General features: G+C 42.0%; 1 protein-coding gene across 1 annotated transcript in view; it reads left to right on the top strand.

Moving 5' to 3' along the window:
• The window catches only part of VWC2 (von Willebrand factor C domain containing 2), a 108,459-nt gene extending 86,292 nt beyond the window's left edge, over positions 1-22,167 (top strand). Inside the window, exon 3 of the mRNA XM_022593216.2 lies at positions 21,999-22,167. Coding sequence (XP_022448924.1) covers positions 21,999-22,150 — 152 coding nt within the window. The 3' untranslated portion in view covers positions 22,151-22,167. The remainder of the gene's footprint in view (positions 1-21,998) is intronic.
• The last annotated feature ends 3,708 nt before the right edge of the window (positions 22,168-25,875 follow it).

The following is a 25,875-nucleotide window of genomic DNA, read 5'->3' as shown; positions in this document are numbered from 1 at the left end:
TACAGGTCTTTTGCCTGCTTAGGTAGGTTTATTCCTAAGTATTTTAGTCTTTTTGTTGTGATGGTAAATGGGATTGTTTCCTTAATTTCTCTTTCTGATCTTCTGTTGTTAGTGTATAGGAATGCACGGGATTTCTGTGCATTAATTTTGTATCCTGCAACCTTACCAAATTCATTGATTAGTTCTAGTACTTTTCTGGTGGCATCTTTAGGATGTTCTATGTATAGTATCATGTCATCTGCAAACAGTGACAGTTTTACTTCTTTTCCAGTTTGTATTGATTTTATTTCTTTTTCTTCTCTGATTGCTGTGGCTAGGACTTACAATACTATGTTTAATAATAGTGGCAAGAGTGCACATCCTTGTCTTGTTCCTGACCTTAGAGTAAACACTTTCAGTTTTTCACCATTGAGAATGACGTTTGCTGTGGGTTTGTCATACATGGCTTTTATTATGTTTAGGTAGGTTCCCTCTGTGCACACTTTCTGGAGAGTTTTTATCATAAATTGGTGTTGAATTTTGCCAAAAGGTTTTTCTGCATCTATTGAGATGATCATTTGGTTTTAATTTGTCAATATGGTGTATCACATCGTTTATCTTGCATATATTGAAGAAACCTTGCATCCCTGGGATAAATCCCACTTGATCCTTTTAATGTGTTGTTGGATGCTCTTTGCTAGTATTTTGTTGAGGATTTTTGCATCTATGTTCATCAGTGATATTGGTGTATAGTTTTCCTTTTTTGCTATATCTTTGGTTTTGGTATCAGGGTGATGGTGGCCTTATAGAATAAGTTTGGGGGTGTTTCTCCCTCCACAATTTTTTGGAAGAGTTTGAGAAGGGTATGTGTTAACTCTTCTCTAAATGTTTGATAGAATTTGCCCATGAAGCCATCTGGTCCTGGACTTTTGTTTGTTGGAAGATTTTTAATTACATTTTCAATTTCATTACCTGTAGTTGGTCTGTTTATATTTTCTAATTCTTCCTGGTTCAATCTTGGAAGGTTGTACTTTTCCAAGAATTTATCCTTTTCTTCCAGGTTGTCCATTTTATTAGCATATCGTTGCCTGTATGATATCTTATGATCTTTTGTATTTCTGTGGTGTCAGTTGTAATCTCTCCTTTTTCATTTCCAGTATAATTGAATTGAGTCCTCTCCCTTTTTTCCTTGATGAGACTGGATAAAGGTTTATCAATTTTGTTTATCTTCTCAAAGAACCAGCTTTTAGTTTTATTGATCTTTGCTATTGTTTTCTTTGTTTCTATTTCATTCATTTCTGCTCTGATCTTTATGATTTCTTTCCTTCTACTAATTTTGGGTTTTCTTTGTTCTTCTTTTCCTAGTTGCTTTAGATGTAAGATTAGATTATTTGAGATTTTTCATGTTTCTTGAGGTGAGCTTGAATTGCTATGAACTTCCCTCCTAGAACTGCTTTTGCTGCATCCCATAGGTTTTGGATCATCGTGTTTTCATTGTCATTTGTTTCTAGGTAATTTTTGATTTCTTCAGTGATCTCTTTATTATCTAGCAGTGCACTGTTTAGCCTCCATGTATTTATATTTTTTACCGTTTCTCTCCTGTAAAGTGATTTCTAACCTCATAGCGTTGTGGGCTGCAAAGATGCTTGATATGATTTCAATTTTTTTAAATCTTCCAAGGTTTGATTTGTGACCCAAAATGTGATCTACTCTGGAGAACATTCCATGTGCACTTGAGAAGAAAGTATATTCTTCTGCTTTTGTGTGGAATGTCCTAAAAGTACCAATTAACTCTATCTGGTCTATTGGGTCATTTAAAGCTTGTGTTTCCTTATTTACTTTCTGTCTGAATGATCTGTCTGTTGGTGTAAGTGGTGTGTTAAAGTCCCCCACTATTATTGTGTTACTGTCAATTTCTCCTTTTATGGCTGTTAGCATTTGCCTTATGAATTGAGGTGCTCCTATATTGGGTGCGTAAATATTTATAATTGTTACGTTTTATTTTTGGATTGATCCCTTGATCATTATGTTCTGTACTTTCCTATCTCTTGTAACAGTCTTTATTTTAAAGTCTATTTTATCTGATATGAGTATTGCTACTCCAGCTTTCTTGTGATTTACATTTGCATGGAATATCTTTTTCTATCCCCTCACTTTCAGTCTGTATGTGTCCCTAGGTCTGAAATGGGTTTCTTGTAGACAGCGTATATAAGGGTCTTGTTTTTGTATCCATTCAGCCAGTCTCTGTCTTTTTGTTGGAGCACTTAATCCATTTACTTACATTCAAGGTGATTATCAATATATATGTTCCTATTACCATTTTCTTAATTGATTTGTGTTTGTTTTTGTGGGTCTTTTTCTTCTCCTTTTGTGTTTCTTGCTTAGAGAAGTTCCTTTAGCATTTGTTGTGGAGCTGGTTTGGTGGTGCTGAATTCCCGTAGCTTTTGCTTGTCTGTAAAGCTTTTGATTTCTCCATTGAATCTGAATGAGATCCTTGCTGGGTAGAGTACTCTTCATTGTAGGTTTTGTCCTTTCATCACTTTAAATATATCCTGCCACTCCCTTCTGGTTTGCAGAGTTTCTGCTGAAAGATCAGCTGTTCACCTTATGGGGATTCCCTTGTGTGTTATTTGTTGCTTTCCCCTTGCTGCTTTTAATATTTTTTCTTTGTATTTAATGTTTGATAGTTTGATTTATATGTGTCTTGGCATGTTTCTCTTTGGGATTATCCTGTATGGGACTCTCTGGCTTCGTGGACTTGACTGACTATTTCCTTTCCCATGTTAGGGAAGTTTTTGACTCTAATCTCTTCAAATACGTTCTCAGTCCCTTTCTTTTGCTCTTCTTCTTCTGGGACCCCTATAATTCAAATGTTCGTGCATTTAATGTTGTCCCAGAAGTCTCTGAGACTGTCCTCAATTGTTTTCATTCTTTTTTCTTTATTCTGCTCTCCAGCATTTACTTTCACCCTTTCCACCAGTTACTTCCACCATTCTATCTTCCAGGTCACTTATCCATTCTTCTGCCTCAGTCATTCTGCTATTGATTCTTTCTAGAGTGTTTCAAATTTCAGTTATTGTGTTGTTCATCACTGTTTGTTTGCTCTTTAGTTCTTCTAGTTCCTTGTTAAATGTTTCTTGTATTTTCTCCATTCAGTTTCCAAGATTTTGGATCATCTTTATTATCATTACTCTGAATTCTTTTTCAGGTAGGTTGCCTATTGTGTCTTCGTTTATATGGTCTTGTTTTTACCTTGCTCCTTTATCTGTAATGTATTTTTTTATCGTTTCTTTTTTTTTTTTTTGATGGGTGGGGCTCTATTCCTCTCTTACTGGTTGTTTGGCCTGAGGTGTCCAGCACTGGAGTTTGCAGGCAGTTGGAGAGAGCCAGGTCTTGGTGCTGAGATGAGGACCTCCAGGAGGCCTCACTCCAATTAATATTCCCTGGGGTTTGAAGTTTTCTGTTAATCTAGCGGTTTGGACTTGGAGCTCCCACCACATGAGCTCGGGCCAGACCTCTGGCCTGGGAACCAAGATGCCACAAGCCGTGTGGTGTGGCAAAAAAAAAGAAAAAAAAGAGAAAGAAAAAGAAAAAAGGAGTGGTACAATAACAAAGAATAATACACAAAATAAAATTAGAAAGATAAAAAATATATTAGAAAAAATAAAAATACAATTGAAACAACTGCAACATGGTAAAATAAAACCACACCAGAGGAAAAAAAAAACCGGGGGGGGGGGGCGGGGAACAAGCCAAAAGGAGAGAACAATAACAAAGTATAAAGAATAAAATAAAATTAGAAAAATAAAAGATTTATTAGAAAAAATAAAAATATAAATGAATCAACAACAATGAATCCACTAGGTAAAACAGAACCCCAATCTAAAAGATGAAAAAATATAATAAAGCCTTGGCTATGGGGGTAGAGTTTAGGTGGGGGTGGAACTTAGGCAGGGGTTGGGGTTTTGGGTGGGGCAGGACCTAGGCGGGTGGTGGTGCGACATTTGAGCGTGGGGTGAGGCCTAGTCTCAGAACCCATGCAGCTGCAGCCGGAAAAGGCCCTGGGAGCGGGGCCTAAGCGGGGCATCCTTCAAGTGTGGGGCGGGGCCTCTACTTAGGACCTGTGTGGAAGGGGAGCGACAGGACATGGAAGGAGGGCCTCTGGAGTGTGGAGTTTGGAGGTGGGGCCCTGAGTAAGGGCGTGTGGGTGGGGTTTAGGCCCAGCGTGTTGGAGGGGGGTCTCAGAGGGGGTCTCCGAGTGTAGAGGTGGGGCCCTGGGTGGGGGGGTAGGGTCGGGGCTTGGGTTCTGCCTGGCAGGAGGGAAGCTCCTAGGGCAGAAGATTAAGCCCGGGAGCCCAATAGGTTCCCCGGTGCCTAAGCGGACAGGGAAAGCGCTAGCCCCGTTCCCTTCCGTTCCTTCGCTCCCCTCCCCCACCGTCTCCCCCAGGGTCTCCCCCATCACTGCTGGACCCCTAACCGTGGGTGGGTCCCGCTGGGTGTAGGAGCTCATCCCCTCCCCCAGCCATCCTTCAGGGGTGCTGGTCCCAGAGGTCCGGCTTTTACTTTTGCTCCCCCTTCCCTCCCTCCCTCTCCTTCAGGACCCGCGTGGCTGGAGGGGCCCTCGGTGGGCAGAGGATCAGGCCTGGGATCTCAGCAGGTTCCTGGGGGTCCACCTGGGCAGGGGAAACCTGGCCACGCTGCCTTTTGATCCGCTGCCCTCCCAATGGTCCCCCAATTTCCCCCTTCGGGTGTGGGATCCCTTCTCCTCCCCCAGCTGCCCCTCAGGGGTGCCAGTGTTGTCCCACCTCCACTTCTCCTTCCCCTTCACTCCCCCCATGCCACGTCCTACCCGGTCTCTTGGGGTTCCTTCCTTCCCCTTAGGTGTCCATGGTCCCCCACGGGTGCCTGGTAGGTGCCCTAGCTGTGCAGAGACGCGAATTCCACATCCTCTTCATACGCGATCTTGACTCTGCCCCCCTAGTCCTTGATTTTAACTGAAATGATTTTAGTGCCTCATCATTTAAGAGGACAACTCTCATCAGATTTTGTTGAACAGCTTTCCTTTTAAGAGTTTTCTGCCTTTGCAGTGTTTTACTAAGAGTATCTGCTAAATGTTATCAAATGACTTCATATGATAAAGGATTTGCTGTTATAGGTATTAGTATAAAGCATGTTGCTAAGTTTTCTAATGTTGAACCATACTTGCATTTCTCAGTGCATCATTACCATCTTTATTACACTTTGGAATTTAAGTTTTTCTGGCTTCACGATATTACTGGGGGGCTCTTTATTTTATCCTATGACAGAATAGTTTAAATAGCTCTAGGGTTAAAGGTTACATTAAAATCAACTGTCAGTTTACCTGGCATTGGCATCTTTTTTGAATAGTAGACTTTTTATCCAGCTTTCCTATGGGAATTGATCCATTCAAATGTTTCACCCTTTCTTGGCTCCTTTTCCATTCCTTGGGGGCTGAGGCCTTGCTCGGAAGTACCCATTCCTGGTCCTGGTTCTTTTGGGCTCCGGGACCCAGTTTTGTGTTTCACATGAGTGCAGTTGTCCTGGGACCTTAGGAGCAACTGGCCCAGGAGGTGAAGGTACATGAGCTTGAGGAGAGGAGAGTCCAGTTTGGCCCCAGCTCTCCAAGTCTTTTTCTCTTTTTGTTTTTACTAGTTCACATCTTTGGAGTGTTGCCTGCCTACATAGCAACTCCATCCCATCTGACAATACAGCTTGTCCTGCTTGAGATAGTCACAAGACCAGGGCAGAAATTATATTTGGGGTAACAGGAAATCTGGAATAACAGTGAATTATTAGAATGTTTAAAAAATAAAGAGCTCATTTGTCCCCACCCCTATCGTACCTCTATGTTCCTTTGTCTTCCTCTGTTATGGCTTTAGTTGTGTGGGTTGTCCTGGGAAATAATTAGGAAACTAATTAGTTATGTAATTACAAGATATGTGTGATGAGACCCACAAAATGTGTCCCATAGTTCTACTGGGGAGGAAGAAAATGTCCTCTAAGTTCTTCTGGCTGGTCTAAGAGTAAAATGGACATGAGACAGATTAACAGGAGAAAATAAACAAAATTTAATAATATGTATACATGGGAGAGACCCAGGAAAACTGAGTAACTTGCTAAAATGGTCAAAGCCTTCATCTTAAGTACCGTCTTCAGCTAAAGATGAAAGAGGATGTTGGGAGTAGTGGCTTGGAAATTCAAAGGGGGTGAAGGCAATTCACATGGAGACAGAAAAGCAAATGTTGGTAAACAAATATTTGCTGGGACAGTGGGACACAGAGTGGACTTTGGCCTCTGGGCTGTGCCAGTTCCCCCCCACCCCCACCCCTCACCCCAATTCTTTGCAGACATCCCTCCCTGCTGATAACTCTGTTCCAAGGACAGTCCCTTTATCTCAGATCTTTAGGCAGCTAAGGGGGAGGTAAAAAGAAAGACCTTCTGGGCTTCCCTGGTGGCACAGTGGTTGAGAATCTGTCTGCCAATGCAGGGGACATGGGTTCGAGCCCTAGTCTGGGAAGATCCCACATGCCGCGGAACAACTAAGCTCGTGTGCCACAACTACTGAGCCCGCATGCCACAACTACTGAGCCTATGTGCCACAACTACTGAGCCTGCGCTCTAGAGCCCACGAGCCACAACTACTGAAGCCCACGTGCCTAGAGCCTATGCTCCACAACAAGAGAAGCTATGACAATGAGAAGCCTGTGCACCACAACAAAGAGTAGCCCCCGTTCGCTGCAACTAGAGAAAGCCCACGCGCAGCAAAAAAGACCAACGCAGCCAAAATTAAATTAATTAATTAATTAACTAATAAGAAAAAATGTAAGACATTCTGTGTCTTCAAAATAATCAGCCTAAATTAATCCTCATGCCAAAGAGACATATTTGGGGGTGGTGCGTGTGCAAATTGTTCTGCTCTACAGTTTCTTTGAGACATTCTTATTGTCTGCATCTATCACGCTTTGCCTGTGCCCTTGAAACATACCACCATGATATTGTTCTAGGACGTATCAAGTTTCCCTAAATGTCTTTGGTTAGATTTCTATTTGCATAGCCATAAATAAGCTTTTGAAGGGAAATTTCTCCTTTTTTAATAATGACTGAAATTGTTTTTATATAATAATAATGTTAACTGAAATAATTAGTAATTTATTTTTGTATTATTAAAGAGATATATATCTGGAGTTGAATTTACAGATATATTTAGAAAGGATGAACAAATACTAAAACGTTTTTATTATTTGGTATAATCTACAACTGATTAAGTTTTCCTATTCTTTGTTGAAACTTGTCTTAAAACTAAATTGTATTTTTGCATCATTTTATGTGCCTAAGAGAAAAGGCAAACAGCCCCTAGGTAAGCATCCAAGCACCATCTGCCTGCTTAACTGCTACTCACAGATTATTTTTCTGTTTTAGAAATTATTTAACATGGAGAATGAGTGTATATAAATATTTAAGAGTGGATTTACGTATGCCATAAAACTGGAGAACAAACTGGTGATGCAATCAATATTTGTTCTATTCTTTTATTGATTGAACAGAAAACAAAACTAAGGGAAGTGACCCACCCTTACAGGGAAGTTGTCCAAAGTTGGCAAATAGAAGTAGGATAGATTTCTGGAATGTTCCATTTGTTCTGTAGAGCCTGGCTTCATTCCCCACCCCCTGCCGCCCTGCCTTAAAACATTTACATGTATATTATGGCAATAAAAAATAAATTAGAAAACAAGAGAACAACACACTACTATTTCCTATCAATAAACCATCCACTGTCTTCATTTTTGTGTTCTCTTCTAGTCTCTTTCCCCATACATCCTGCAATTTAGAGTGTCATTACAATAGTTTGGATACAACTCTGCAAGCTGTGCAGGGAAAGGAGTGGAGAGGGACAGGGGAGGGAGGGAGGGAGGGAGAGACGGGACAGGTGTTGGAACACAGCGTTGTGTCGATTCCTGGCATGCTTGTAGCTTCCACGGCTCCAGACTGCAGTTGAAGAGATTAATGTGGAACCCTAAAGCCATGAGATCAGAATTGTCTCATTCCAGAAGCACAGGCAAAAAATTATTAAAAGGAATCTGATTCTCTACTTTAATTCCTAAAAGGGAATTAAGGCAATTTATAAGCTTCATCTACATCTCTTTCCTGTCTGAATTTTCCTCCCCCTTACCTGATCAGAAGCAGCAAGCCACCCCAAGGCTCAGTCCTCTCAACACACCTTCAAGTGTTTTATGTCACCCCCCTCCCTGCCCACACCCCCGACCTTGTAACCTGGACTTTGTCTCCCTCATTGTGCTAGTCTGGGCCCTCTGAGTCAGAGATGCCAAGACAGGATTAGACAGGCAAGAGATTTTCAAAAAGAAACATCTTTGAGGAAATGAAGAGGGAGGCCAGGGAGGTGTCTGACCTTGAGGAGAGAGGGAAGAATGGTAAGTCAGGTGATCTGTACCCTCAAGCAGAAACCTGGTCCAGGGAGACTCCTCCCAGATCAGAGGCCAGACATCAAAGCAAGGCCCTGCCATGGAGAAAAAGCTCAGGCTGATGGATGTATGACCAGTGCCCTAGGGATCCAAAAAGAGAAACTCATGTGCAAAAATAAATGTACTGAAAGAAATGTACTAACAGAAAGAGGAAAAAAATTTGGAATAAAAGGTAATTTAGGTTTTCAAAATAAACGTTGAGAAGAATGATCTATCTATGAAATTAGACTTGAAGTAATTCAGGGAGATTAGGAAAGCTAATGAGAAAACTAAAATTTTATTTTCCAGTGTTTAAAAATTGCAGTGGAGAAGTGAAGTGAGTTAGCTCAGAGGTGTGGACATGGCAAATGGTGTAAAGATGGAAAGGAAAACGTTGACAGAGAAGTCGGGAAGAGCATGAAATCTCACTTCCTAAATGAGACGTCAGAACAGTGAACAGATTGAACACAAATTAACAGCAACAAAAAAAATGTTCTTAGAGACTTTTGAGTCTGTTAATAGAAAATGTCTCACCAAGCATCAGTGAAAAGAGTCCAGTATGTAGACAGACATAAAGTAGTTCATGTTTGAATTTCTGGAGTAAAGAAAGAAAGAGTCCAACAAAGAAGAGAAAGTCTTACTGGCCTTGGATCTGTCCTGTGCAGAGGAGAGAGCAGTGGCCAGCAATCCCCCAGAGCCTGATGGTGGGAAAAGCACTTTGATGCTGTAGGGGTTAGGACAGCCAGCTCTCAGGAGAGAGGTGAACTGCAGACAGAATTGTTAAGCAAAAGGGAATCAGAACTTGGAGGTTTGGAACATTCTCAGCCTATCCACTGTTTCAGAAAATTAGAAAGTTTGTTCTAAAGAGAAAACTAGGGTTGCGGCTGAAAAACGATTTGATAAAGTGATCCTGGTGAGCTGTGGACTTAATCAGCCATCTCAGCAGAAGCTGGGAATGGAGATGGGATTATACCAGCAGGAACATGGCCAGTTCGAACTAAAGGGACACAGAGAGCAGAATGAAGGAAGGGATTCTACACAACAAACCACCGAGCTAGTCAGCTGTGAATGTGTACTGTCCTTCAGGAAAATCATTTGTCTTAAATATTTCCATTTCTAAACAAGGATAAACATAAATCAAGCGAAGATTCCAAAGGAGAGAAAAACAAACAGTCCAAAAGTAATACGGACGTTAGTAGCTAGTAAAACAAATAGAAAAATAATGAGTTAGAAAATTTTAAAAAATAGAATTGATAAAACCAAACACTATCTTCGACCAAATCAATAAAATTATGACTGTTAAGAAGTCAAATAAAGAAAAAGATGAAAAGCACTGATTTTATAAAACTAGGGAAAATAAAGAGAAGATACTAGCTGTGGAGCTGAATTTAAATTTATAGGAGAACACTTTGTGCAATTGGAACTTTTATTAATAAAAGAGGAAACCCTCAATGAAGCAGACTATTTCTGGGTCTACTGAAAATGTCTCATAATTTTCTGTCCTGTGTGCCGTAGGTTTTGTCTTCCCATAGAATCGAATTAGATAAAATCATCGAACAACCTTCCTGCTAAGGGCAAGTTTCTCTTACGTGAGCAGCCTGGGTTTCATGCCAAGGAGGTCACTTCTGTTCCCAAGTCTGCGGCTCCTTCCAAAGTCACGTGTTGCAGCTCCGGGGTGGACTTGATGAAAGTATAACTGGCAGTTCTGCTTCCTGGGTCTTCTTTCCTTTTCCTTTTTCTATCTGAGAGCCAGCTGTTAAATGCCTTCCAGACCATCACTAGATCTCCTTTCCCCTCTTTCCTCCTTAGGTTGAATCCTGGCTCATGTGACATAACAGGCAATGCTTGGTTTACTTTTCCTTATTTGTTCACAATAACTTAGGGTTGATCCATGTTGTCAGCTCTGCAGCTGTGGTCTCGACACTGATTTTCCAAATCCAGCTCTTGTTCAGATATCAATTTCTGTGTTGAAGAAGGCTAGGAAAACTGTGGTTTCAATACATTTTATTCTATTACGAGTATAGATTCTGTTCTAATTAATAACATTATTACTGATTGCAAAGCTTACCATTCAGAATTGATGAGACCCTCTCGGCCTCTGTACAAGCCCGATATGAGGGGGTCCGACCAATCCAGGAGCCGTCTCGGGGGTGACTCAGAAGCTCATCCTAGTGCCTGGATGGCCGGGATGTGCGGACAGGCCAGCTGTGTCACTGTCCACACACAGAATTGCAAGGGAGACCAGATGTCCATGGCCCGTGTACCTTTTGTTGTTGCTGCTGCATCACGGTGGGCTGTTCCCTCATTTCTGATCTCACAACGTTCACTTCACATTCACTGCTGACCCTGTGTATGTTTCAGGTGACTTTTTAGATATGTCAACTGAGAAAAATGCACAACCTAAAAGTTGGAATTATGCTTTATTTGGCAGACTTTCCCAGGACTTCAAGCCTGGAAGGTAGTAGCATCTCAGATAGATCTGAAGGATGGCTCTGAAGAGGTAAGGGGGCCGCCAAAAATAGGGATCTTTGCAACAAAGGCCAGGCGGTTGGAACATCAAAAGATGACTACTTAAAGAAAACCAGCTATCTCAGGTTAAGGAATTTAGTGTTTTTCTATGTATGGGAAGACGCAAGAGTCTGGGCTCACTGAAATCATTCCTTTGATACACACCTTGACTACCTAGGGCCAGTATCCTGTTTTTCTCCATCCTGAATTCCCCTCAGGGCCCATAGTCTGGGGTGGCCACAGTGGCTGATGGCTTGGTGGCCCCAACATTCATTGTTTACTGGAAGGGCAGGTGACATTTTTTGGTCCACAGATACATTAATGACATTTGGAAAAAGGCTATTTCCTGGAACGCGGGCCTCTCACTGCTGCGGCCTCTCCCGTTGCGGAGCACAGGCTCCGAACATGCAGGCCCAGCAGCCATGGCTTACGGGCCCAGCCGCTCCGCGGCACGTGGGATCCTCCCGGACCGGGGCACGAACCCGCGCCCCCTGCGTCGGCAGGTGGACTCTCAACCACTGCGCCACCAGGGAAGCCCTAGGCTTCTATTTTGAAGGTTAAATTTGATGGCGTGCTGTGGTATTGAATAAAGCTAGGTCTAACTACCAGAGTAAGGTGATGAATCATTTAAACAGTCTGGCAGCAGTGCCAGTGTTTCCCCCCATAGGTGAATGTTTCTGCCTTGTGTGCGGGGATCAGAGGGAAGCACAGACTGCAGAAGAAGGTGGAAGATGCTGGCAGAATCTGGGAGCTCAGGCATTACACTGACCCTTGAAGGAGGAGGTCCCAGGAGCTGAGACCTAGAGCCATCAAAGGGGAGGAAACCAGGAGGCAGCTGCATGGTGGTAGCCTGGATGGAATATGGGGACACACACGGGCATCCCTGTGGACACTGCTTGCACCCTGAGAATGAACAGTGTGTCCCAGGAGCTCCAAGGCTCCCACACCGGCTTTCCACGGTGACCACTAAAACTGTATTGGGAGAAATGGTCTAAATTGGAAATAAATGAAAAACTTGATTTACACGTTTTAAAAATATTCCATTTGAATTCAAGATAGTAGGCCTTTGGCAACAGCAAATGGTTGCCCTGTGGTCGTCATTCACACTTGCAATTTTGAAACATGAGGGCCAGCTGGCATGTTAGATTGTACCAGAAACGCTTGAGAGACAAATCCATGCTTTGCAAAAGGAAGTCTAATGTACAACCTCAATTCTAATCTCTTGATATTTCTAGGTTTCAGCTTTCCCATCTCTGTGTAGAGGGAGTCTGAATAAAAGATCTCCAAGGTCTAAAATCTGTGGTGCGAACATTCTCCACCTCAATGTTCCCACCCCGCATCTCCTGTAGGAACAAAGGGAGGGTAAGCAAAGCAAAGCAAGACTCTGAGTTCCTAGCAATAAAGAACCACATACATTTACGCTGTACATATAATTATCCTAATAATTGTTGGTCAGATGTACTTGCTATAAACTGTGAAACTGAATCCTGATATAAATTATATTTTTACATAAATGGATAGACAACACATGCAAAATTGTGTTTAATTTGCTAAGGATAGAACCAGCAGGAAGACAAAAGAGCCTGTTCAAATACAGGGATGCATAGAATCATCCAGGAAAGGAATGCATATAGGAGATTGCTAAATTCCATAACCTGCTGTCTGACTTTTTACAGATCAATAAATCCATAGCATCTTCGAGTCACCATCCCCACTTGCCTAAACAGTGAAAACATCTGATCAATTTTTACAGGTTAACATCCTATCTTACAGGGCTACTTAGCATCTTCTCCTTTCTCACTTGGGAATTGTTAGTATCAATTGAAAAAAAAAAAAGCACAACCTAAAAATTGAGAATTCTGCTTTATTTGGCAAAAAAAACTAAGGACTTAAGCCCAGACAGGCTCTCAGATAGCTCTGAGGGACTGCTGTGAAGACGTAAGGGTGGGCCAGGATATAGAGGAGTTTTTGCAACAAAGACCAGGTAGTGGGAACATCAAAAGATTACTGTTAGTTAGTTAAAGAAAACCAGACATCTCAAGTTAAGGAATTTAGCGCTTTTCTATGTATGGGAAGATGCAAGAGTCTGGGCTCACTGACATCATCCCTTTGTTCTGCACCTCAGCCATCTGGGGCCAGTGTCCTGTGTTTTCTCATCCTGAGTCCCCTCAGGGTGCACCATTGGTGGGTTGGCTGCAGTGGCTGACTGCTAGATGGAAGGCATCCTGTTTCCATCCTGAGTTCCCTCAGGGCTCACCGTCAGGGCCGCTGTAACGTGATGGCTTGATGGCTGCAACATCCTCTGTGTACTGATACGGCAGCGACATCACACTGGTAACTAGGGCAAAACTGGGGGCTTGACACAGACTCTGCATTTCGGGAGACTGGATGTGGGGCTCCTAAGGGGATGAGAGACCTCCTTGGTGTTGAGTCCCCCGCCAGCACCTCGGGTCCTGGGCTGCACCTTGATACAAGCTATTCTGACACTGTGAGTCAGTCACTGTGCAGGTGATGTGAACGACAGGTAGGGACTCCTTGCTCTGAAGTCAGAGCAGCACAGAAAAGTTCAGGGTAGCCAACGCCCATCAACTGCCTGCTTGAACAACTGTTCCTCAGGCAAAAAGGCATTATATGCTGTGTTCGTTTTGAAATTAGCCATTTTTAGCCCGAGCGTCCTTGAGTAACAGCCAGGCCAGCAATAGAATTTAATGTATCAATAATTAGTTATGAGCCATGTGACTTGGACTAATGTTTATTCCCTCTAAATCTCATTTCCATTTATAAAATTCTTCTGCATGCATCGTATTTTTTAAAGTACCATATAAATATCAGATATTATAATTAGATTAATTAAGATTAAAAACTGCTTCTCTCTATTCCCCTACTTACTAATGAAGTCATATATATAAATATGGCTTTATTTGCCACTGAATAATTATAGTGACCAGACTGCTTCTGTACATCAGGATTCTCTTCAGTAACTTATATTTTAGCTCATCAAGTTATCATATGTGTTTTTTTTTTTCAAGTTTCTAAGTGGTTCTTGGACTTCAAGTCTATAATTTTTTTTTTAAGAAGATGTTGGGGTTTTATTAATTAATGAATTTATTTTTGCTGTGTTGGGTCTTCGTTTCTGTGCAAGGGCTTTCTCTAGTTGTGGCAAGCGGGGGCCACTCTTCATCGCAGTGCGCGGGCCTCTCACTATCGCGGCCTCTCTTGTTGCAGAGCACAGGCTCCAGATGCGCAGGCTCAGTAGTTGTGCTTCACAGCCCTAGTTGCTCTGTGACACGTGGGATCTTCCCAGACCAGGGCTCGAACCCGTGTCCCCTGCATTAGCAAGCAGATTCTCAACCACTGCACCACCAGGGAAGCCCCCAAGTCTATAAATTTAAAGTAAGTGTTTCATGAAATTGAAAATACAACTACCACACATCAAAACTTATGAGACCACAGCTAAAGTAGAACTGAAAGAGAAATTTATGGAACTAAATGCTTACATTAGAAAAGAGGAAAATTCTCAAATCAATAATGTAAATCACCAACTCAAGAAACTAGAAAAAGAACATCAGGGACTTCCCTGGTGGCACAGTGGTTAAGAATCCGCCTACCAGTGCAGGGGACAGGAGTTCAAGCCCTGGTCCGGGAAGATCCCTCATGCCGTGGAGCAACTAAGCCTGTGCCACAGCTACCGAGCCTGTGCTCTAGAGCACTCACGCCACAACTACTGAGACCACACGCTGCAGCTACTGAAGCCCACGCACCTAGAGCCCGTGCTCCACAACAAGAGAAACCACCGCAATGAGAAGCACGTGAACTGCAACCAAGAGTAGCCCCCACTCGCCGCAACTAGAGAAAGCCCGCGCGCAGCAACAAAGACCAAGGCAGCCAAAATTAAATAAATAAATAAATAAATAAATTTATTAAAAAAAGAAAAAGAAAAGCAAACAAACTGAAAGTAATAGAAAGAATAAAATAGTAATTATAAAAACAAAACAAGTCAATAAAACTGCAAACAGAAAGTCAGTTGTGAAAATTAATGAAATAAAAAGCTGTTGTTTTTTTTTTTCAAAGATCAACAAAACTGATAAACCCTTAATACAACACAGGAAAAAAAAATAGAGAAGATGCAAATTACTAATATTAAGAATAAAACAGGAGATGTCATTACAGATCCCACAGAAATTAAAAGGATAATAAAAGAATACTAACAGCTCTACACACATAAATTTAACGATTTAGAGGATACGAACCAACTCCTTGAAAAATATGAGCTGCCTCAACTTACCCAACATGAGACAGATAACCTGTATGAAAGCTACTAAGGAAATGGAATTCATAATTTTAAAGTCCCCTCAAAACTCCAGGTCCTGATGTTTCCATTGGAGAAAAGTACCAGACATTTAAAGAACTAATATCACTTCTATAAAATCTTCCAACAAGACAAGAGGAAGAAATACTTCCCAACCCATTCTGTGAAGTCAGTATCAACCTGATACCAAAACTAAACGAAAGACAATATTTTAAAAAGTACAGACCAATATCTTTAATAAATAAACAGCATTTCTTAACATTTTTATTAGCAAATCAAATACATCAATATATAAAAAGGATTTTATGTTATGACCACAAGGGATTTTTTTTTTTCCAGGAATGCAAAGTTGGCTCAAAAGTCAATCAGTAGGGTTTCCAGTCACCTCTCCATCCTAAAAACAAGTAAAAAGCTCAACAAGTGGAAAAATCAGTAACACTTCTTAGATCCATCAGAGAAGTAAGGTCACAAAGCAAACTGAATCTCCCTAAAATTTGGAGAGACGTAGAGACAGATGTAGAGAATCAAACTCACCAGAGCAGAGACCTCCATGTGAATCAGCGCCAGGGCAGGAAAACCTAACCTGTACGTGACGAATTGCTGAGAGTCAAAACCCCCGGGGGCCCCAGACATGGAGGGTCCTCACAGTTACGTGAACTTTGACATCTTTTGACAGAAGAAGGGGGTACGTATCCTTTCTGAAATATTTCAGAACCTTCTGTTCTTTTAAAAAAGTTCTGATCTCAGGAGAAACTTGACCAGAGCCTAACCTGTTGAGGTTTTATCCAAGCGCAATTGAAGTGGGGGAAGGGAAATACCCAACTCCAGCCCCCGGAGCCATCCGTACAACCAAGGGGGAAGGTGGGGGGCTAAGAAACACTTGTGAAGCTCACAGTCCAGAAGCAAATACGAAAAGGTTAAGACCTAATTATGGGACTGAGAACCCTCCCTCCACCTTGCTGTCAGGGTTACTAAAGTTCTTTTTAGAGTAGTTCCTCTTCCCCAGTGCATCATGGGTGACCATTCAAAACGAAATTAACGAGGTACACCAAGAGGCAAAAAACAAACAAACAGTTTGAAGAGACCAGAACCAGAGTCAGATAGGACATGTTGGAATTATCCAACCAGAATTTTAAAATAATTATGATTGAGAATGCAAATAAACGGACTGCTGATCGGAATGTAAATTTCATAGTTAACTCTGGTAAACAGTTTGGTAGTTTCTCATAAAACTGAACCTACAACTGCTATAGGCTCCAGTGATTGCACTCCTGGGCTCTCATCTCAGAAGAATGAAGATTATGTTCACGCAAAACACATACGTGAATTTTTATAGCAGCTTTATCCTTGATAGCCAAAGAACTGGGAGAGAATCCAAAATGTTCATCAGTGGGTGCATGGATAAAGTGGGGTCCACCCATAGCATGGAAACATCTCTGTAAAAGGAATGAGCCATTGGTACTTCTGACAGCTTGGCAAGGTCTCAAGGGTATTATGCTGAGTTTAAAAAGCCAACCTCAGAAGTCACTTACTGTTCCATTCCACATATGTAACATTCTTTTAATGACAAAACTATAGATATGAAAAGGATAGTGATTTCCAGGGTTAAGGTTGAGCGGGTGGGGAGGGTGATAATAGTGACTCTAAACGGAGGCATGAGGGTGATCTTGGTGGTGATGGAGTGGTTCTGGATCTTGGTCTGGTGATGGTCACACAAAACTACGCATATGATAAAATGACACAGGTGTGCACACACCCACTGTACCTGTCAGCTCCTCCCACTGGTTTTGTGCTATAACTATGTAAGATGTAACTTGGGAAAACTGAGTGAAAAGCACATGGGTTCTCCCTGTAATACCAGCTTCCTGGTTTGACTGGAATCTATAACTTCAAAATAAAAAATTTTTAAAGTAATATGGTTCATAGGAAAATAATGTGTGTGTGTGTGTGTGCGTGTGTGTGTGTGTGTACACACATTCAGAGGGAGTTGGGTACAAGAGTCTCATAATTTGGTTAATTTATAGGAACGTTGCTTTTAAGATGGAAGATTTAGAAATTTCCAGTAATTGGAATCTGTTATAGAAATATCAATAGGCTGTAGAAATTATATTTTAGTGAAATGTTCATAATTTACCAAACACTTTTATGTGGTTTTGATTCAAAAAGAATTTACAAAGTACAGGAGCAGTAACTCTGTTGAACTATATCATAAGTAAATATTTGAAGCAGGAAGAAACAGCCAACAGTGCATATAATTCTAAAAGTCTTGTGAATAACCCTCTACTCAGACTAAAATCATTTTACATGAAGAAAGCTTATTTTTCTTCTTTTTCTAAATTGCAGTATAGTTGATTTACAGTGTTGTGTTAGTTTCAGGTGTACAGCACAGTGATTCAGTTATATACCTATGAAGAAAGCTTATTTTGTAAATTCTTCAAGGGTCGACACTTGTACCACCTAACTCTGTGTCACTGATACGACCACACAGAGAAAAGAGTTAAGTGACTTTTGAACAAAACGCACGAATTTGGAACACAGTTCCCTCTCCCCTCCTGTCAGTCTTGCCACGACAGACAAAAGTGTCCCCACGTGGTGTCCAAACCTACGAGGGGTTAGGAAAGGGGTTATAACATAATCCAGATGCAACAACGGTCAAAAATTTACAAATTATGTCATAGTAAAATCTTTTACCAGGAATAATTGCTCTTTTTTAATCACAGGCCTGGGAGACAAATACCTGACAGTCCAGATGCTTGTAGAACCTTCGACCTGAGTTTAATCCAAAGTTAAGACTCAGTGAAGACCCAGAATCAGGGTTTCTTCTCACTATTCATTAAGCAGTAATAAGGAGATGACTTTATATATAAGTATTTTGAAAGCTTATGAAACAAACACTTTCTTATATGAGACAAAGTGTAAATTGTTGCTTTCTACCGCTAGGATTAGGTGTTTAAATTACCTTTTTGAACGCTTGGTGTTTTTGTCGGATTTTGCTTTTCTTCGTGAATACACATTTTACTAATACACTACCAGCACTTTCTTGTGAGCCTCACTTTACCATATCTCTTCCTAGCCTGAAGCAAATGATAATAAATGCTATCAGCATTTAAGCATTTCGTGTACACGGGGTGGGGGGGGTGGTTTTGGGAGGCCGGTTTCCAAATGCCCACTGACCTTGCTTGTGACGGGGACACAGGGGTGCTGCCTCACACGAGCCCTGTGTACGGGTGTGGAGTGACCCCCTGGGGCATATTTTTAAGTGAAAACAGCCAAGTACGTACAGTTAGGAGTATGCTACCTTTTATGAAAGAAAGACGAATCAATAATAATTTGCTTATTCTTTTAAAGAAAGTTACGCTAGGGGGTGCAGTAGAGCTAGAGAAGCTGGCCATCGCAGTGGCTGGGTGGGAGAGCGCAGTGAGGCAAACGAGGCTCACGCTGTACACCGCTGTGCATACGGCCACGTGGAGAGAAGGGCTGGGTGACTTCTGAACAAAGGGCACCAACTCTGAGAACTAAGAAAATCTTACTGTTAGGAATAGCACTTACGGTGTCATTTTAAAACTCTTTTACGTAACTGTGAGAGAGAGAAAATAGGTGAATATGCCAGTGATTTTAATAAACAGGAGTCTCAGTGGAAGACGAGGTACATAATTTAAAATCTAAGTAAAGTTAAGCAAAGAGTTAATAGGAGCAATTACATAAATAAATATGTTCAATTTGAAGTGTTTCATTGTAAGAGAAAAGAGGTGCACATATAAAATCTAAGAAGAAAGAATTATGAATCCTAATAATGTCAACTCACAATTTGAAACCTGTGCATGTGTGTGTGTGTGTGTGTGTGTGTGTGTGTCCCCACCTGTGCCCACTGAGAGGGGCTGGATGCAGTGACTTCCCAGTAATAATGAGCACTTGCAATAATCAGGCCTTGGATCCTCAGTATTGCTCTCCACCAAAGGAACCTGGGCCCCTCGGAGAAAAGGCTGATTTCGGATGTGGGCAAAGTGAGCTGAAAATGCGTTGCTGGCACAGATGTGGCCGAGGCTGGTAGCAGCTGAGGGAGTGTGTCTGAAGGACACGGGAGTGGCCTAAAGCTGGGGCCACCCAAAAGCCGAATTGGGACAATTTGAATATAAAAAAGAATAAAGACTGCAGTGGTTGCAAATCATTGAGAAAGAAAGATCCAAAGTCCTACAGTGATACAGAAAATAGACATAAGTTAATACTAATAAAAACTCATTAGAAGTGACTACTACAATGACATAGATTAATTCAGGCAAGAGGGATAGGAACTGTTGAATAACTTGAGGGCAGAAGTGTACTACCTATTCTAGTTTAATCCTCAGGACTCCGGTGATGTATGGCATTCCCATTCTGCAGATAAGGCCATTAAGGCTCAGAACGATGAAATCCCTTAGTCCAAGATCTCATAACTAGTAAGTAGTGGTACCAGACTTTGAATCCAGATTTTTCTGAAGAGGAGACAGGTAACTCTGCGTGAATATCTGTATCTAAAGGTACAGGTTTTCTGGGCAATTATGGAGTACCCTCTATGTGCAAAGCACACTGATAGATATTAGGGCAAATTAGAAGGCGATTGGACCCTCAAATCAAACTCTGAAAAAGAGACAAAAAGAAAAAAGCACACCAAAGAGACCTGGTGTCAAATGTCAAAGTCAGGGCATCCCAGGAGCCGAGGGGGACCAGGGCTCACAGGGTGGGTCCCACCTGGAGCTGCTGCTGTGGCTCTTTGGCCTCTTACCTCACAGAGCCGAGGACACAGTCCAAGGCCGAGGAACGGGAGGTGGGCTGGGTGGGGGGTTTGGAGATCAGGGACCTCCTGTTGGCCTACATGTGGGGAGGGTCTGGAGTTCAAGTATCCTGATTCACCAAAGCTGATGCAGGAGTGACTTTGGGACCGAAGAGGCAGTGGTTCCAGGCGTGTGAACGTGAAATGTCAGCAACCTACAGAGACCGCTGCCCTCTGGAAAACCAGGAGCAGCGCTCAACGGAGAAAACCGGGTTGATCTGTGTTTGGGCTCCTCCTCAGCTGGATGACTGTTAATGCTTCGAGGTCTTGGGGAGACAAGCGGGGTCAGGAGAGGAACCTAGGGCGGGTCTGAGTGGAGCGGCCCGAGGAAAGCGGAGCTCCTGGCGGGAGAAGGGGCGGTGCCCGGGGGTGAGGTCTCCAGGGCCACCTTCTGGAGCCCTGATCCTTGCCGCTTGGCTGACGCAGAAGACAAAGCCACTGAAGCATGAGTTACTCTGCTTGGAGTTATTCTGACTAGAATGACAGAGAAGCCAGCTTTTACCCTAGAGTTCTGGCGGATTCATTCACTTTTCAAAATTCTGCAGATGAACATTTTTCACGTGTCTGATGACTTGATACAGCGTCATTGGGCGTGCTTTGGTGTGAGCACATTATCAAAGGCTGTAGAAGCAAAGGAAGGGAGGATGAGCCTGAGAGCCCTGTGTTCAAGGCTGAGGTAAGGACCGATGTCTCCGTTTCAGAGAAAGGTTTGGAGGCTGAGCAGTTGTTCCCATACGACTGAGTGGTATGAACTGTAGCACAGAAACCATTTGTTTCAACCGAAACAACTCACACTGGAAATCTCCCTGATAACCATTGCTTCGTGTCCTGGATTTTACATGGAGTAAGATGCACACAGGGCACCTTTGTTGGTGGAGAAGCTGGTAGGTGATGTTGATCAAGAATCGAGGGGTCTTCAGTTCTCAAGGAAGACTGTGGACCATGTACCCCTGGTTCATGCTGAGACAGTGCCTCTCAAAGCGTGGCCCCAGGCCAGCACCAGCATCACCGGGGCACTTGTTATCCAAGCAGATTCCCTGCTCACAGCCCAAACCTGAGTCAGAAGTGCTAGGGGGTGGGACCACTAACCGGTGTTTCTAGAGCCGTCCAGGTGGTTGTTCTGTAAGCTGACCTCTGAAACCTGCTCTAAGAGGTGTGGTGGTAACACTGGATTTATGTCACTTCAAGCAATTTGCTTGTTTCCGCTCTCTCTCCTGATAAGCCAGGTTCTCTGAAAGTCCCCGTTAATCAAGTTTTTCTATGATTACTTGGAACTAATTGAATCAAACGATTGCAGATCCAGCCCATGTAGAAGGCCCCCAAATTGAAAATCACAGTCGGTGAAAAACACAGGATTGTCATTCATAAAAATTTTATTTTTAAAATTTTTTTAAACTTTTAATTTTATGTTTGAGTATAGCCAGTTAACAATGTTGTGATTAAAAAAAATAAAACAAATAAAAATCAATGTAGTGATAGTTTCAGGTGCACAGCAAAGTGACTCAGCCATACATATGCATGTATCCATTCTCCAAACTCCCCTCCCATCCAGGCTGCCACATAACATTGAGCAGAGTTCAATGCTCTGTGTGCTATACAGTAGGTCCTTGTTGGTTATCCATTTTAAATATAGCAGTGTGTACATGTCCATTGACTCCAAAGCCCCCTGAATATCCCTTCCCCCTCTGCTAACCTAAGTTCATTCTCTAAGTCTGTGAGTCTGTTTCTGTTTTGTAAATAAGTTCATTTGTATCATTTTAAATAACATGGCTTTCATTTCAGGAAAAAACTGGGAACACTTCGTAGTCCTGAAATGGTAACTTTTTCACTGTCCTTCCTGAAAGGGAGTGGATAAAACATGCAGGGTAAAGCTAACTCTCCTAATTAAGTGCAACCTGTTTCTTCTTTCCAGGCCCAAACTGCTTTGCCGAGACCGCTGTCATCCCCGCTGGGAGGGAAGTGAAGACGGACGAGTGCACCGTCTGCCACTGCACCTACGAGGAGGGCACCTGGAGGATTGAGAGGCAGGCTATGTGCACCAGGCACGAGTGCCGGCAGATGTAGGGCTGGCCGCACGGACCACAGATGTTTTCGAGGATCCTTTCCCGATCTACCTGAACGTTCTGGATGCCTCTGGGAAATATCGACCGAAAGGAGCAGACTTTTGATGAGGAATTGTGGAAAACTGTTGGTACTTTTTCTTTTCTTGGTCACAACAACTGCAGGAGAAGGAAATGGACATATTTCAAAACATCGACAAGAACTTTGGGCAAAAAAGTCCACTTCTAAATAAATGTGCTATTTTCACAGTAAGTACACTAAAGTACACTATTATATATGAAATGTATTTCTATAATCCCTCTATTAGAGAGCTTCTATAAATGTTTTCTATAGATACAGATTAAAAATGCTGTGTTGTCAACTGTCCTCGCTGCGTACCTGCATTTCTTCTGCATTTCTGATTCCATCACGTGAGATTATTGGTGGTCGCTGATTCTCCTACGAATCTTGGAATAGTGCACCCATTAATGGATCGTAAGTTAAGGGAACGGATTTTCCCTGAGATCCTCTCCAAATTCTGTCTCATTACAGAGAGATATATAGTGTCGATCCTTAGAGGATCCAGTCAAATTCACACAAATATAATATTTCCTCCTTGTAACTTACTGCTTTTAGTATCTCCATTCTCAGTCATTTGGGAGATGCAGGTACAAAGATGACTAATACATGCTTTTTCTGTTCATTCAAAGCTCCCACGTCGTGGGCCATTCATTGACGGATGCACGCAGATATTTCATTTTCACTTACTTGACTTTCTCTTCTAAACGTGACTTTACATCATGCCCCAAACTAAGGAACAGGATAGGCTGGATTATTCGCATCATTGGTACCTCACGCAGAAGCACACAAATAGGGGAACCCCTGTTTCTCTGGAGGAGAGGTAAGGGAAACTGAACCCCTGAACAAGTCTATACCTGTAATCTACATGTGGCACGGACATCCCACCTATCTAGCCCATGGACTTGTGGTTCTCCTGGGGACGATCCTGTCTCCTACATGGCAGGCACAGTCCAATCCTGAACGAGAGCCCTGTATTAGTCACTGTGCAAGAGCCCCATGAGAAAGCAGTTCTGTTGAATATATTAAAACAACAGCACCGAAGGTCACGGGCAACGTTCCTGGAGTTACATGTCACTCCAAACCAACTCCACTTCTCTTCATTTGGATAAAAGAAGCCACTGCTAATCCCGCTGATCTGATCAGTGCATGTTATAGAATATTTCTGCCTTTATCAATCACATCAACACCTGACACATTGATGAAAAAGGTGGCCAGAGTTTTAATAGGTTTAGGGAGAAAAAGCAGAACTATGGTCGCTATTTAATGCCTTTAAAGCTTTTCCCCCATACATTTATTGATTCCAAAATTTTGAATTAAGCATCTAAGTACAAATTATTGTCACCACAAAAAAAGGAATAAATCATGGTTTCCTGCCTTCATGGACTTTTGGCCTCTGGTGCAACACAAATAAGAAATCAATCACTGTGTATCGTGGTGAGAGCTGAACTAGAGGTCAGCAAAGGGTGGTCAAAGAGGCTTCATTCCATACAGAAGAAATCATTTAGTCATTAACGTTTGAATAATACCCAAGAAAAATGGATACTTTTGTCATCACTAAAAAGTTGACCCATTGTGGACCTTAGTAACTGCAAAGCCACCACTAACTGAATCCTCAAGAAATTTACACATGCTTATATTTAATTTTTATCTTATCAAGAACACTCTGGGCCAAATGGGCTCTGCACACAGCTTTCCATGCAAATCCTCAGGGGAAGTACCATGTAGACGCCCTCAGGTGTGATCAGCTTTCCAGAACTTACTTTTTGTATTAAAGGCTACTAGAAGTCAGCCATCTCTCCATCATCCAAGGGAAGATTTTTATGAGCCAAGGTTATATCAAGGTATGATTTTGTCAACAAATGGCCCCAGCCTCCTGGGGAGGTGGGTCAGCAGGGATGTCTCAGCACACAAGCAGCCTCTTCTCACCCCAGCAGACATGCTGCAACTAGACAGACCCCATCAAGGGGGCCCAGAGTCTCCCTGCTCCCCTTGGTGATGTCGCTCCTCCCAGCTGGGCAGTGAGCTTGGAAATCATGGTGATGGCTCCTCAAACGTGGTGAGAATTCCAGGAAACCTGGTATTTTGTTGCACAGAGAGCGTGAACCTGACACCATCCTGTGAAATTGTCTAAACTCGCATGACCCACCCTTGTCCCAGGCATGCTCCAGGCTGGAGCCCCAGGGCCATTATTACAGTAAAGTAACCCCTGCCCCTCCTCTTCCCACATAAGGACGATACATAAACAAACACAGGGCAGAACATGGATTAACCACACTGCATAGGCTTAATGTAGAATGATACTATTTGCATTGTTGTCCAAGAGAAATGTGATTCTCAGGTTCTTTATTTCATGCTGTTGATATTAGACTTTCACATCCATAAAGTATATCGGGGGAAATTTTGGTTTCCTCCTCTATTTCCATAGAACATTTTGCTGAGATTCCTAATGATGAAACTGCTCTAACAGAGGAAAGTATGGGTCCAAGTTACTGATTTCAAAATACGGTTTTGACATAGTACTGAAAAGGGAGCCTCAAAATTCTAGTGCAGAAGTGATTGGAGAGCCATAATTCTTAAAATTCAAATAGGCCTACTCCATGAGTACCTCATAAATGTTGTTGAATGGTTTATTCAAGTGAAAAAAAGGAAACCATGCTTACCAATGTATTACATGAATTTATTTAAAATGTTTCAACCTATATCAATATCTGAAAACCTGAAGCTACTTGTATAAGCAATAGTGACTCTGGAATTTTCTAATCTGATGTTTTAGATTTTCAAATTAGATTCATTCTTTCAGCCATAGGCTCCTTCCTTGTTGGATGGATCCATCAGTACTTGTACATTTCACAGAAGCTCGTATTTCACTACTGCACACAACAAACGTTAGCTGCACCCTTCGCCACATGCCAGAGTCTGCAGTACAGATGGAGACCTGAGTGTATGCTTGACCTCAAGGAATTTATATGCCTTGAAACTCACATTTGATTAGTTTCTTTTCAATCTTTTCATACCTTCAATGTCTTCATCTCCTGTGTGCAGTAAAACATAAAGAGATGAATTCTTAAACAATTTAAAATTTGTGGCATCATGAATAACTTTAATAAACTCTTCTCTTCACTCCCCCAATGTAAGTGCTGTATGTGTACAATGTTAAAAAATGCCCAAAAAATTTCAGAGAATTCAGATGTTTTCGATTTTGTTTTTGTTTTGATTTTAAGCATTGAAATGGACTTCTTAATGTGTCCATTAGTTGAAACATGAAAAATACACAGTTTCTAACAAGCATTATTGAAAACTGCATCGATTATTTTAAACATCGATTACTGAAACATAGAGAAAACAAAAGTATAGACACAAGCCAAATTAGCAAATATTAACAACTCACTCTATTTGCTTTAATAGGCAAGAGAGCAAGTCTGCTTTTTATTAATTTTAAAAAGTCAGATGTAATTGTGTTGCATTGGAGGACACATCTGACTTTTTAGAATTAATAAAAAATTAACAAAGGTGACCTAGATGTCATCCCATTGGCACAGGGGACAGTTCCAGGCGTCCCAGTTAGTGGGCACCATTGGTGACAGCATATGGCTTCTCTGGCCAATATAATTTGCAACATAATGTTCTTACTAGACCTGCCCACTTACTATCACTCCGATGGCTGATGC

This window comes from Delphinapterus leucas, chromosome 9, assembly GCF_059928025.1.
Source record: "Delphinapterus leucas isolate spDelLeu-1000000601 "Yukka" chromosome 9, BTC_Dleu_Yukka2, whole genome shotgun sequence".
In the NCBI taxonomy this organism is placed as follows: domain Eukaryota; kingdom Metazoa; phylum Chordata; class Mammalia; order Artiodactyla; family Monodontidae; genus Delphinapterus; species Delphinapterus leucas.
The sequence above is the reverse complement of the archived record's forward strand: the minus strand, read 5'-3'. Positions and strand labels throughout refer to the sequence as shown.